The 12,135-nt window shown below is 41.0% G+C and overlaps 4 protein-coding genes and 1 pseudogene across 5 annotated transcripts; 3 read left to right on the forward strand and 2 right to left on the reverse strand.

The window, feature by feature from the left end:
* Window positions 1–77: 77 nt before the first annotated feature.
* On the reverse strand, window positions 78–1,746 carry LOC101310901 (annotated as a pseudogene).
* Window positions 1,747–2,860: 1,114 nt separating this feature from the next.
* LOC101311194 (cytochrome P450 93A1-like) lies at window positions 2,861–5,271 on the forward strand. The gene is made up of 3 exons (XM_004300671.1): window positions 2,861–2,968; window positions 3,344–4,521; window positions 4,645–5,271. The coding sequence occupies exons 2-3, from the start codon at window positions 3,586–3,588 to the stop codon at window positions 5,269–5,271; spliced, it is 1,563 nt and encodes a 520-aa protein (XP_004300719.1). The 5' UTR covers window positions 2,861–2,968; window positions 3,344–3,585.
* Window positions 5,272–6,086: 815 nt separating this feature from the next.
* On the forward strand, window positions 6,087–8,363 carry LOC101296955 (flavonoid 3',5'-hydroxylase-like). Its single transcript, XM_004298636.1, has 2 exons — window positions 6,087–7,201; window positions 7,304–8,363. The coding sequence occupies exons 1-2, from the start codon at window positions 6,263–6,265 to the stop codon at window positions 7,928–7,930; spliced, it is 1,566 nt and encodes a 521-aa protein (XP_004298684.1). The 5' UTR covers window positions 6,087–6,262; the 3' UTR covers window positions 7,931–8,363.
* A 549-nt stretch (window positions 8,364–8,912) lies between these two features.
* LOC101297243 (flavonoid 3'-monooxygenase-like) lies at window positions 8,913–10,894 on the forward strand. The gene is made up of 2 exons (XM_004298637.1): window positions 8,913–9,902; window positions 10,015–10,894. Exons 1-2 carry the CDS (start codon window positions 8,970–8,972, stop codon window positions 10,642–10,644), a joined length of 1,563 nt encoding a protein of 520 aa, XP_004298685.1. The 5' UTR covers window positions 8,913–8,969; the 3' UTR covers window positions 10,645–10,894.
* Window positions 9,900–11,258, reverse strand: LOC101297536 (peroxisome biogenesis factor 10-like). 2 transcript variants are annotated; one of them, XR_184602.1, is made up of 3 exons: window positions 11,114–11,174; window positions 10,896–11,026; window positions 9,900–10,531 (listed from the first exon to the last, which is right to left on the reverse strand). XR_184602.1 is itself a non-coding variant. In XM_004298638.1 (2 exons), the coding sequence occupies exons 1-2, from the start codon at window positions 11,244–11,246 to the stop codon at window positions 10,986–10,988; spliced, it is 174 nt and encodes a 57-aa protein (XP_004298686.1). In that variant the 5' UTR covers window positions 11,247–11,258; the 3' UTR covers window positions 10,732–10,985. The 2 variants fall into 2 exon arrangements, 1 of the variants encoding a protein (XP_004298686.1); XM_004298638.1 differs by lacking the exon at window positions 9,900–10,531 and having other exon boundaries at window positions 10,732–11,026; window positions 11,114–11,258.
* Between the last annotated feature and the right edge of the window lie 877 nt (window positions 11,259–12,135).

Here is a 12,135-nt window from a genome sequence, read left to right on the forward strand (position 1 = left end):
ATTAGGGAACAGTGGATGTTAATTGGATAACGTAACTGCTTGCTGCATGTTTATCATTGGCACTTAGGCAAATGCTTTTAAGCATAGAGCTCCAAATTGGATAATCTGGCTGTTGGTACAGCAATAAGTGGAGTCTTTTTCTTTGTCACAATCCCAAATTTGTCTGAAAGGTCAAGCTTTTCGTCATTAGGCACTTTCCAATCGAACGAATGCAAGAGTGAAGCCAAGGCGTAGATTAGCATCCTTTCTGCTAAAGGAATCCCGGGACATATTCTCCTCCCTGAACCAAATGGAAGATATTGAAACTTATTGCCCTGGTAATCAAAGCTGTTGCTTGGATCCGTGTTGAGGAACCTCTGGGGTCTAAATTCCAAGGGATTGTCCCAGACACTTGAATCTCTGTGTATGGCCAAAACATTGAGAAAAACAGTCGAACCTTTTGGTATGTAATAGCCACCAATGGTGGTAGATTGGTTCGATAGCCGGGGCACTAGAAGAGGCAGAGCAGGGTGCAGGCGTAATGTCTCCTTGATCACAGCCTCTAAGTGATGTAAATTCGGCAAATGAAACTCTTCAGCCAACTGGTTCAACCCAACAATGTCTCTTAGTTCTTCTTGAACTCTTCTCATTTCTTCTGGGTGCTGCATCAGCTCTGTCATCACCCATTCTATCGTTGTTGCTGCGGTGTCCGTTCCACCCACCACAATATCCTGTTAATCATCATATATGGCGGTAATTTATTGATTCAATAGGCCGGAGTTGGAACATGTAACTTAATACTGAGAAAAATTACCACTACCCTTCCATGCAAGGAATAAGCAAAAGTTAGATTACTATACCATGAGCAAGGCCTTCAGTTGTTGCACTGTAAGGGACGTCGAACCATCTTCATGATTATTATTGTTCTCCAAGAGGAACTGCAGAAAGTCCTTCCTTTCCTGTTTTTGTTGTAATCCCCCATTCTTCATCCGTTCTTCTATGGCCCAATTTAGAATCTTGTCAATCTCGTATTGAACCTTCTTTGCTTGCCTCTCAATTCCTTGTATGTCATACCTTGCAACCGCAGGAAAATAGTCAGAAATGTTTGGTTTCACAAATAGATCCATCATTTCTGCTACCAATTTCCTATAATCTTCACTGAAATCAGTCCCTTGTAGAGTAGCACCCCAAAGCATACGCATAGTTGAGTTGATTGCTATGGAAAATGCAACCCGGCCCAAATCAGTGGGGATTCCAATTTTGTCATGATAAATATGACTGATCGACTTGTGCACCTCTTCCTTTCTCAGAGCATAGCAATCATCAAGGTTGGTTTTGCTCATCATCCGACTCACAAACAACTTGCGCAGCTTCCTCCAATCTGAACCATACGATCCAAATGCTATGTCGGATGCTCCAAATGAGCAGATAACAGCAGCAATTGTAGGATCACGGTAGGAAAATGTTGTGTCATGGTCACGAACCACTTTTTTTCACAAGCTCAGGTGAGCTGACCACAATGCACAACTTGGTACCAAGTTGGAGCTTGTAAATTGGACCATAAACCTTTGCCATGTCTGTGAATTTTAGGTGAAGATTTGCGCCAAGAAATGGAAGGTATCCGAGTAGCGGCAGGCCATGAGGTCCTGGTGGCAATGGAGGTGAAGGGTTTCTGCTCGGTTTCTTCCAAATCCAGAAGTACCAGAGCAGAGTAAAACACCATGAACAAAAGTGTGAGAATTGCTGTAAGGTTTTCATCTTTGTCATGATTGCTAGACTGTGATAACCCCATTACTAAGTAAACTCTCACTATATTTTTTTTTTTCTATTTGTATTCAGCAGGTTAGTCTGGCTGTAAATGAAACATAAGCTTTTCTTATTTCCTGGTCTGAAGAAAATCAGATTAGAGTGATAAGGTGTGAGTGAAGTGTTTATGGCCATTGAGATCATTGAGATAAGGTATGGATTAATATCCAGTGAAAACACCCCAGTAGCTGGTTTGGCTGCATATAAGAGTGGTTAGGGGCTTCCTCCAAACGATCATCACTCGTTCTGCCTTGCGATAAGGAGTTGTTGTTGCTGTGCTTGTTGGGTTTTCAGCATTCTTTATTTTCATCTTTGCCTTTGCAATCAAGAAACTGAACTTTCAAAAGAGATGAACCATCATACATGCATGTATATGTGAATAATGTAATATATATGTTCTACAAGTTATATCATTAATCTCTCCTTTTGATTCTGAGCTGTTATCTTACAGCAAGTTAATAGTTATATTTTCTGAAAGGATGGAAACAACTATTCTCCAGCTTTGATGAATTTTGGAAAATTCTTCTCATTGAGAGGCAATGATTATATGCACGAGTAACTACTACATACATACATTACAAAAATTTAGATCCTGATCTAAACAAACTATATGCAATGAAAGATAGGTGACAAGATCAAGCAATTAGAAAATAAGGTGACACATGGTTGACTTGTCTAGGATTGCTGATTTCGAATTAACAGTGACAATATAACATATTACATGTTCCGTCAAAGTGACATGAAATCCCCGGCCGGTTACACTCCTCAAACACATTCCAATTGAGGCTTGGAATGTTTGGAACTGAAAATATCAAAGGTCAATGAGCTGGTTGTGCAGGCACCAAACATTCAGCATATTTATCATGAAAGACAGAAAGGAAACATGGTAGGTCTAAGTATTTTATATCTACCCTTTATTTCTTTCATCAACTCTAGCTACTTCCTCAACTGTGTTACAGAAACTCTCCTATAAATTTTCCAGTTCAATTCAGGCAGATACTGTCACCGTCAACTTCATCGATCATATATATTCCCTTGTTAATTCGAAGACTTGGCTCCATTATAAGAGAGAACCAGATTTTCATGTGAAGGGGTGAGAGATCTCTCTTGAATCAAACAGTCCAGGCTCTTCATATTGTCCCTTCAACAACTTGCAATCTTGAATCATATCATCTGGCACCAGGTATATACAGAGTCATACTGACCCATGCTTGCAGCCTATGGCTTAATGGCTATGTGTGTATGCAACAAATCTTGCCGTTTGTTTTTGCTATGATTAGTTCCTCCTGTCATTTTCTTCCTGATGCTCCCTGTGGTGGGGTGAAACAATTTTTTTTGGCTTAATATGAAAGAGAGTATCTTATCTTTTTGCTGAATCGAACGCACATAAAGATATAGGATTTTTACTGCATCCAATCAATTGGCAACCAATTTTGTTCTTTCAGCCAATTTGGTATCAAATCTTGTACAATTTTCGGCATTGTTTCTTACTTATTCTAAATCAGCTAAAGACATGTGTTCCCTCTTTAGCCAATTTCGGTTGTTTGATTTTATGCAGATTTAAGAGTATATTGTCAGAAAAGATGAATTATTGCCTAACAGAGATAAAGTTCAAGGACCAAAGATGAAAAGAATATTATCTAAAATATCTGTGTCCACTGCATCTGCATGTTAGGGGTAAGAATATCTTTTTCATGTATAAAAGCATGGTGACTGGTTATCATCAAGCAGGTATTTCACTTCCAGACCTTATCTTTCTTCCACAATAAGCCTCAAGTTCTCAATTCAGTGTTGTGAGCAATGTGGTCATCGTGGGGGGATGCTAGCAATGAGAAAGATGAAAATCTCAGAGCAATACTTCTTGCCCTTTTAGCTATGATGTTAGCTACTTTGTGGTTCCTGTGGTCTAGGAAAAAGTGCTCAAAGAATCCAATACCTCCATTGCCACCAGGCCCTATAGGTTTGCCACTACTCGGATACCTTCCCTTCTTAGGCACCGACCTTCACCATGAACTCACCGATCTAGCAAGGGTTTATGGCCCTATTTACAAACTGCGCCTCGGAAGCAAATTATGTGTTGTGATCAGTTCCCCAACACTACTGAAGGAAATGGTTCGTGATCATGACATTGTGTTTGCTAACCATGTTCCTATCACAGCTGCACTAGTTGGCTCATATGGAGAAAGGGACATAGCATTTGGACCCTATGGTCCAGATTGGAGGCGGCTGCGCATGGTGTTTGTGAGTAAGATGCTGAGCAAAACCAACCTTGATGATAGCTATGCTCTGAGAAGAGAAGAGGTTCACAAGTCAATTGGTCATATTTATGACAGGATTGGCACTCCAATCGATTTGGGGAAGTTAGCCTTTGACACTGCAACTAACAACGTCATGCGCATGTTATGGGGTGGAACGATACTAAAAGGAGAAAAGGCAGCTGAAGCTGGAGCTGAGTTTCGAAAAGCAGTGACTGGAACAATGGAGCTACTTGGAAAACCAAATGTTTCAGACTTTTTCCCTGCACTTTCCATCTTTGATATACAAGGAATTGAGAGGGAAGCGAAAAAGCTCATTTCGGTGACAGACAAGATACTTGATTCGGCCATACAACAACGGATGAATTATACCTTAGCCGAAGGTGAAAGGAAAGACTTTCTGCAATTCCTCTTGGAATATCATAATCATGAAGATAGCGCACTATCGATTACAATGCAACAACTAAAGGCAGTTCTCACGGTACAATATGCATTATCATCTTTAGTTTCAACAGATTTTCATATGCATGCTAGCTAGCATCTCAGAACCAAATTGTATTTTCATTTTCCCTTCACACTAAAACTATGTGCCGTATATTGACAGGACATTGTGGTAGGAGGAACTGAGACCACGACAGCAATGGTGGAATGGGTAATGGCTGAGCTGATTCAGCATCCAGATGAAATGAAGAAAGTTCAAGAAGAACTGACACAAGTTGTGGGGCTGGACAATTTAGTTGAAGAGTTTCATTTGCCGAAATTGCATCACTTAGATGCTGTGGTCAAGGAGACATTGCGATTGCACCCTGCACTGCCTCTTCTAGTGCCCCGCCGTCCAAGCGATTCTGCCACCATTGGTGGCTATACCATACCGAAAGGTACGACTGTTTTCATGAATGCTTATGCCATACATAGAGACCCTAGTCATTGGGACAACCCCTTGGAGTTTAGACCCCAGAGGTTCATGGATCCTAGCAACAAGTTTGATTACTTGGGCAATAAGTTTCAGTATGTTCCATTTGGCTGCGGGAGAAGAATATGCGCAGGACTTCTTTTGGCTGAGAGGATGTTAACCTTTGAGTTAGCTTCGTTCCTGCATTCATTCGAGTGGCGATTGCCCGATGACGCAAAACTTGACCTGTCGGAAAAATATGGGCTCGTGGTGAAGAAGATGACTCCATTATTTGCCATTCCAACACCAAGGTTATCGAGATTGGAGCTCTATACTTAACTTTATCTCTATGGCATCAGAACATGCTGGCTACCATATCATACATTATCAGCTAGAATTTCTTCGAGTATTTGATTTGTTTTAATACGTGGGTAAGCTAGCCTCTTCATAACTTGAAAGTGAAGCTATGAACAATCAACCTGCATGAACAGACAAGATCTCGGAAGTTTCGGTTTATGGGAAGAAAAAAAAATATATGCGTAGATGGGTAGATGTTGCTTTGATCGGTGTGTTTCATTAGTAATTTGATATAAGTTGATAAAGATAACTATTACTTCAAAGGTAGAGATATCTAAATGCCAATTTCAGAGGTATGGCTCTCAAATGTAAGTGTATAGTGTAATGGCTGATGTTTGTTTTATGTTCGTCAACACTATGCAAGTAGATATGTGCATAAAATGTGCTCTGAATGGGACGGGTACAGGCCCTAGTCAAATCGGTTCTGGGTATTGTGTTAAATGGACCCGAAAGAGAAGGCCCAATTGGCTTGACGGGTTAAGAACGTAGACAAATCTAGAAGCATGGCATGCCAATTTGCTAGTGTAGGTGATCATGGAACTATGGCAGCATGTATGGAGGGGTTTAACATATCCACATGTTTTTATTTTTTTATTTTTAAAGCTGGCGATTTAAGTTCTTTGTTGAAAATCTAAAATGATAAGATCAAGTATAAAAAGATATGATGTTTACGGACACAAAGAGTGCACAAAGATATAATGTGGCCTACAAATGTGTCTGTACGTGGATGAGTGAGTGCACGAGTCTAAAAGAACGTATTGTTTCACAACCGTAAATACTATGGAGACTGATCCAAACGAAGCTTAGAATTAGATCACAAGTGCAGGAAAATACCAAGAAAACTTCATTGAGAGCTGTAGTTTCAACATAGGTATGCCATAAACACTTCACTCCCACCTTATCTCTGTAATCTCATTTTCCTCATACTAACCTGCTGAATACAAAAAAGAAACCAGTGAGAGTTTACTTGGTAATGGGGTCATCACAGTCTAGCAATCATGACAAAGATGAAAACCTTACAGCAATTCTCACACTTTTGTTCATGGTGTTTACTCTGCTCTGGTACTACTGGATTTGGAAGAAACCGAGCAGAAACCCTACACCTCCATTGCCACCAGGACCTCGTGGCCTGCCGCTACTCGGATACCTTCCATTTCTTGGTGCAGATCTTCACGTAGAATTCACAGACATGGCAAAGGTTTATGGCCCAATTTACAAACTCCAACTTGGCACCAAGTTGTGCATTGTGGTCAGCTCACCTGAGCTAGTGAAACAAGTGGTTCGTGACTATGACACAACATTTGCAAACCGTGATCCTACAATTGCTGCTCTGATTGCCTCAAATGGAGGAACCGACATCGCGTTTGGATCCTACGGTCCATATTGGAGGAAGCTGCGCAAGATGTTTGCGAGTCAGATGCTAAGCAAAACCAATCTTGATGATTGTTATGCTCTGAGAAAAGAGGAGATGCACAAGTCGATCGGTCAGGTTTATCATGACAAAATTGGAACCCCAACTGACTTGGCCCAGTTTGCATTTTCCACATCAATCAACACAACCATGCGTATGCTATGGGGTGCCACTCTACAAGGAGAGAAGGGGGGTGACTTTGGGGAAGAGTATAGAAAAGTTGCGGCAGAAATGATAGACCTACTCGCAAAACCAAACATCTCGGACTACTTTCCTGCGCTTGCAAGGTTTGACATACAAGGAATAGAGAGGCAAGCAAAGAAAGTTCAATCCAAGATTGACAAGATTCTAACTTGTGCCATAGAAGAAAAGATGAAGAAGCTGGCCTCAGCTGAGAACAATAACAGGAAGGACTTTCTGCAGTTCCTCTTGGAGAACACTAACACTCCTGAAGATGGTTCACTATCCCTTACGGTGCAACAACTGAAGGGCACGCTCACGGTATGGTATCTTAACTTTTGGCTAATTGTTTGTTTGGAACTTGGAAGTTGTTTTTTTTTTATCGTATCAAGTTTCATAAGTTACGGTTTATATCAACTGCAGGATATTGTGGTGGGTGGAACTGACACTACGGCAACAGTAGTGGAATGGGTTCTGGCTGAGCTGATGCAGCACCCAGAAGAAATGATAAAAGTTCAAGAAGAACTAACACAAATTGTGGGGTTGAACAACTTGGTTGAAGAGTTTCATTTGCCTGACTTACATCACTTAGATGCTGTGATCAAGGAGACGTTTCGCTTGCACCCTGTACTCCCCCTTTTAGTGCCCCGGTGTCCAACCCAATCTACCACCATTGGTGGCTATTACATACCAAAAGGTTCCACTGTTTTTCTGAATGCTTGGGCCATACAGAGAGATCCAAGTGTTTGGGAAGCTCCCTTGGAATTTAGACCCCAGAGATTCCTAAATCCTAGCAATAAGTTTGATTACTTGGGTAATAAGTTTCAGTTTCTTCCATTTGGTTCAGGGAGAAGAATTTGTCCTGGGATTTCCTTAGCAGAGAGGATGCTAATCTATGTATTGGCTTCATTCTTGCATTCGTTCGATTGGAAATTGCCTAATGACGAAAAGCTTGACCTCTCAGACAAATTTGGACTTGTGACAAGGAAGAAGACTCCACTTACTGCTGTACCAACAGCCAGGTTATCCAATTTGGAGCTCTATGCTTAAAAGCATTCGCCTAAGTGCGAATTTTAAACATGCAGCAAGCACTTATCTTAGCTATAGGAGTTTCTGCTCCAACTGTTCCCTAATTCTTAATTCTACTGTGCTTCTATATATATGTTGTAACGAAAACAGTGCACCCGGTGCGCCGCTCACCCATCCATCTCCGCCGTCCATTTTGAAAAAGTCAAAAATCCGCGTCAAATGGACGGCGGAGATGGACGAGTGCGCTGAATATGCTCTCATGTTGTAAGAATAAATGGAGAAAGTAGGATAATAAACATATTTTCTGGTTTCTCTATGCTTGGCTATATATGTTTCTGACTTTCTGCTCCAACCAACTGCAGTACATATTCTTATGTGGTTAAGCAATTGCAGAATGGCTACAACTACAGGTAACATGACTAAAACTATGAGTGTTCGACCCAGTGAAAAGAAAACTGTTGAGACTGAAAATAATCGTTTTTCGACTTCTGAGGTACAAAGCCATTTCTTTGCGTCTTCTTCAGTAAATGGTGAGATGTTACGGTAAATTAATGGACTGTTGATGAGGTTACAGCTTGCCAAACATCGATCATGAGGGTAGCTGCAGCCATATATCTATCAGAGAAAGTCATGTCATCCCTCGGAAGCTAATTTCAAACTGGAAGATCATAGATCGATGAAAGCAGAGGAAATCCAACGCCGTATATAACTACAGCGTAGACAAATCTAGAATTCTAGATAGGCCATATATCATATATGGCATGCCAATTTGCAAGCTAGTGCAGTTGATCATGGAAGCGCAATGGATAACGACCAGTATATAACGTAGCCTTAACCATTCTTATACGCAGCCAATCCAGCTACAGTGGTGTTTTCACTAGATGGAAATCCATACCTTATCTCAATGATCCCAATGACCATAAAGACTTCACTCTCACCTTATCTCTAATCTCATTTTCTTCCCACCAGGAAAAAAGAAAAGCTTATCTTTCATTCTTTCATTTACAACCAGACTAACCTGCTGAATACAAAAAACAAAACAGTGGGAGTTTACTTAGTAATGGGGTCATCACAGTCTAGCAATCATGACAAAGATGAAAACCTTACAGCAATTCTCACACTTTTGTTCATGGTGTTTACTCTGCTCTGGTACTTCTGGATTTGGAAGAAACCGAGCAGAAACCCTTTGCCTCCATTGCCACCAGGACCTCGTGGTCTGCCGCTACTCGGATACCTTCCATTTCTTGGTGCAGATCTTCACCTAGAATTTACTGACATGGCAAGGGTTTATGGTCCAATTTACAAACTCAAACTTGGTACCAAGTTGTGCGTTGTGATCAGCTCACCTGAACTTGTGAAACAAGTGGTTCGTGACCATGACGCAACAATTTCCGACCGTGATCCTTCAATTGCTGCTGTTATCTGCTCATTTGGAGCATCCGACATAGCATTTGGATCGTATGGTTCAGATTGGAGGAAGCTGCGCAAGGTGTTTGTGAGTCGGATGATGAGCAAAACCAACCTTGATGATTGCTATGCTCTGAGAAGGGAGGAGGTGCACAAGTCGATCAGTCATATTTATCATGACAAAATTGGAATCCCCACTGATTTGGGCCGGGTTGCATTTTCCATAGCAATCAACTCAACTATGCGTATGCTTTGGGGTGCTACTCTACAAGGGACTGATTTCAGTGAAGATTATAGGAAATTGGTGGCAGAAATGATGGATCTATTTGTGAAACCAAACATTTCTGACTATTTTCCTGCGGTTGCAAGGTATGACATACAAGGAATTGAGAGGCAAGCAAAGAAGGTTCAATACGAGATTGACAAGATTCTAAGTTGGGCCATAAAAGAACGGATGAAGAATGGGGGATTACAGCAAAAACAGGACAGGAAGGACTTTCTGCAGTTCCTCTTGGAGAACAACAATAATAATCATGAAAATGGTTCGACGTCCCTTACAATGCAACAACTGAAAGCCTTGCTCATGGTATAGTAATCTAACTTTTGGCTTATTCCTTGCATGGAAGAGTAGTGGTAATTTGTCTCAGTATTAAGTTACATTGAATCAATAAATTACCGCCATATATGATGATTAACAGGATATTGTGGTGGGTGGAACGGACACCACAGCAACAACGATAGAATGGGTGATGACAGAACTGATGCAGCACCCAGAAGAAATGAGAAGAGTTCAAGAAGAACTAAGAGACATTGTCGGGTTGAACCAGTTGGTTGAAGAGTTTCATTTGCCGAAATTACATCACTTAGATGCTGTGATCAAGGAGACATTACGCCTGCACTCGGTTGTGCCTCTTCTGCCTCGGCGTTCAAAACAATGTACCACCATTGGTGGCTATCAGATACCAAAAGGTTCGACTGTTTTTCTCAATGTTTTGGCCATACACAGAGATTCAAGTGTCTGGGACAATCCCTTGGAATTTAGACCCCAGAGGTTCCTCAACACGGATCCAAGCAACAGCTTTGATTACCAGGGCAATAAGTTCCAATATCTTCCCTTTGGTTCAGGGAGGAGAATATGTACCGGGATTCCTTTAGCAGAAAGGATGATAATCTATGCCTCGGCTTCACTCTTGCATTCGTTCGATTGGAAATTGCCTAATGAAGAAAAGCTTGACCTTTCAGACAAATTTGGGATTGTGACAAAGAAAAAGACTCCACTTATTGCTGTACCAACAGCCAGGTTATCCAATTTGGAGCTCTATGCTTAAATGCTCCCTAATTCTTAATTCTAGTGTGCTTCGACATATATGTTGTAAGAACAAAAAAGAAGGAAAATAAGCATATGTATTTGCTGGTTTCTCTATGTGGTTAAGCAATTGCAGAATGGCAACAACTACTACAGGCAACATGAATACATGATATCAGATAACCTTTCATCTCTCTAATTTTGTTAGAAGAAATTATATATGTGCAAAGTCCAAATGTGAGAGATATTTAGAAGCTGAATAAATAGACGAACCTGAGTAACAGAGCATTTGCCCAACAAGCTTTGTCTGCCCAAAATCACAAACAAACGCAATTGATATTCCCATATATAGCTAGCTGTACCTTAGAGCTCGTTCTGGTAAGCCACAGCAACTCTTGCTGTACCTAAAGAAAAGGAGTGAAATACAATTAGAATTTACTGGTTCTAATTATTAGACCTGAATTGAAATCTGAAATGGATAATTGACGAACCCAAGAGGTGGCCGAAGGCGTCACGGCAAGCGTCGTACACCAAGGAGGTGTACTGGCCGTCCGAGCAACACTGATTTTTCATCTCAAAGAAATAGGAAAGGATTCTAGTTCGGCGGAGAAACGAAGCATGCATGTAGTTGGGCTGGGCCTAGCGGGCCGAGGGGTCCATCGTTTGCAGAACAAAAAGACTGAAACTATGAGTATTCGACCCAATTGAAAAGGAATCTGTTGAGACTGCAAAGAATCCTTTATCAATTTCTGAGGTACAACTTCTTCTCTGCCGTTTCTCTGTGTCTGCTTCAGTAAACGGTGAGAGGTTACGGACTTACGGTAAATTAACGGACTCTGTTGATGAAGTATATATTTTTCTTACTGTTCTCAACAGATTGCCAAAAATTTGAGGGTATAGCTATTAACCTATGCGTTGACATCAGGCACGCACTGCAGCCATCTTATCCCTGGGAAGTTAATATCAAGCTGGAAGCTCAGCATAGACCGGCAACTGAGCAAGATATTAATTAGCATGCATGCATATGCATGAGGATGTTACATTTTCAAAATTATCGGCACTATAGAATAATACTAAGGAAATCCAACGCCGTACGTATATAATTGTAGTCTTAAGCCTCAGCACGGCGCCTTACAAAAGCCCTAATTAATATGAATGTCCCTAGCCTCATCGATCATTAGAGTCAAATAATTCAGGAACCAATTGGCAGTCATGTAACATGGATCAAACTTTCCGGCAATACCGCAATATTGAAGGAGAAAGTGACCGTCGTCGACTTCTTCATATTTTTTTCTTCTTGTTGTTCTTTGCTTTCTCATAATGAGATTAGGTGAAGATATAGATTCCGGCCACTTGAGCGTTGACCCTTGAATTCAGAGAGTTGAAGACAGAAAAAGGTTGCCTTCACCCCAAGTAACCCACTTTATTGTCTATTTGTAATATCAACCCTTTCGGGTATATAATGACCGAAGAAACCAAACGAAAATCTCCAACTTAGTTCATTCTCTAACTT

This window comes from Fragaria vesca, linkage group LG5 (assembly GCF_000184155.1).
Source record: "Fragaria vesca subsp. vesca linkage group LG5, FraVesHawaii_1.0, whole genome shotgun sequence".
Classification (NCBI taxonomy): Eukaryota; Viridiplantae; Streptophyta; class Magnoliopsida; order Rosales; family Rosaceae; genus Fragaria; species Fragaria vesca.

What these genes read in the sequence shown, in the direction of transcription:
- LOC101311194 (XM_004300671.1), top strand. Translation starts at nt 3,586, where the DNA reads ATGTGGTCATCGTGGGGGGATGCTAGCAATGAGAAAGATGAAAATCTC. An exon ending in AACTAAAGGCAGTTCTCACG is followed by an intron (nt 4,522 to 4,644) that starts GTACAATATGCA and finishes GTATATTGACAG; the next exon opens with GACATTGTGGTAGGAGGAAC.
- LOC101296955 (XM_004298636.1), top strand. Translation starts at nt 6,263, where the DNA reads ATGGGGTCATCACAGTCTAGCAATCATGACAAAGATGAAAACCTTACA. An exon ending in AACTGAAGGGCACGCTCACG is followed by an intron (nt 7,202 to 7,303) that starts GTATGGTATCTT and finishes TATCAACTGCAG; the next exon opens with GATATTGTGGTGGGTGGAAC.
- LOC101297243 (XM_004298637.1), top strand. Translation starts at nt 8,970, where the DNA reads ATGGGGTCATCACAGTCTAGCAATCATGACAAAGATGAAAACCTTACA. An exon ending in AACTGAAAGCCTTGCTCATG is followed by an intron (nt 9,903 to 10,014) that starts GTATAGTAATCT and finishes GATGATTAACAG; the next exon opens with GATATTGTGGTGGGTGGAAC.
- LOC101297536 (XM_004298638.1), bottom strand. Translation starts at nt 11,246, where the DNA reads ATGCATGCTTCGTTTCTCCGCCGAACTAGAATCCTTTCCTATTTCTTT. An exon ending in CGCCTTCGGCCACCTCTTGG is followed by an intron (nt 11,027 to 11,113) that starts GTTCGTCAATTA and finishes CCTTTTCTTTAG; the next exon opens with GTACAGCAAGAGTTGCTGTG.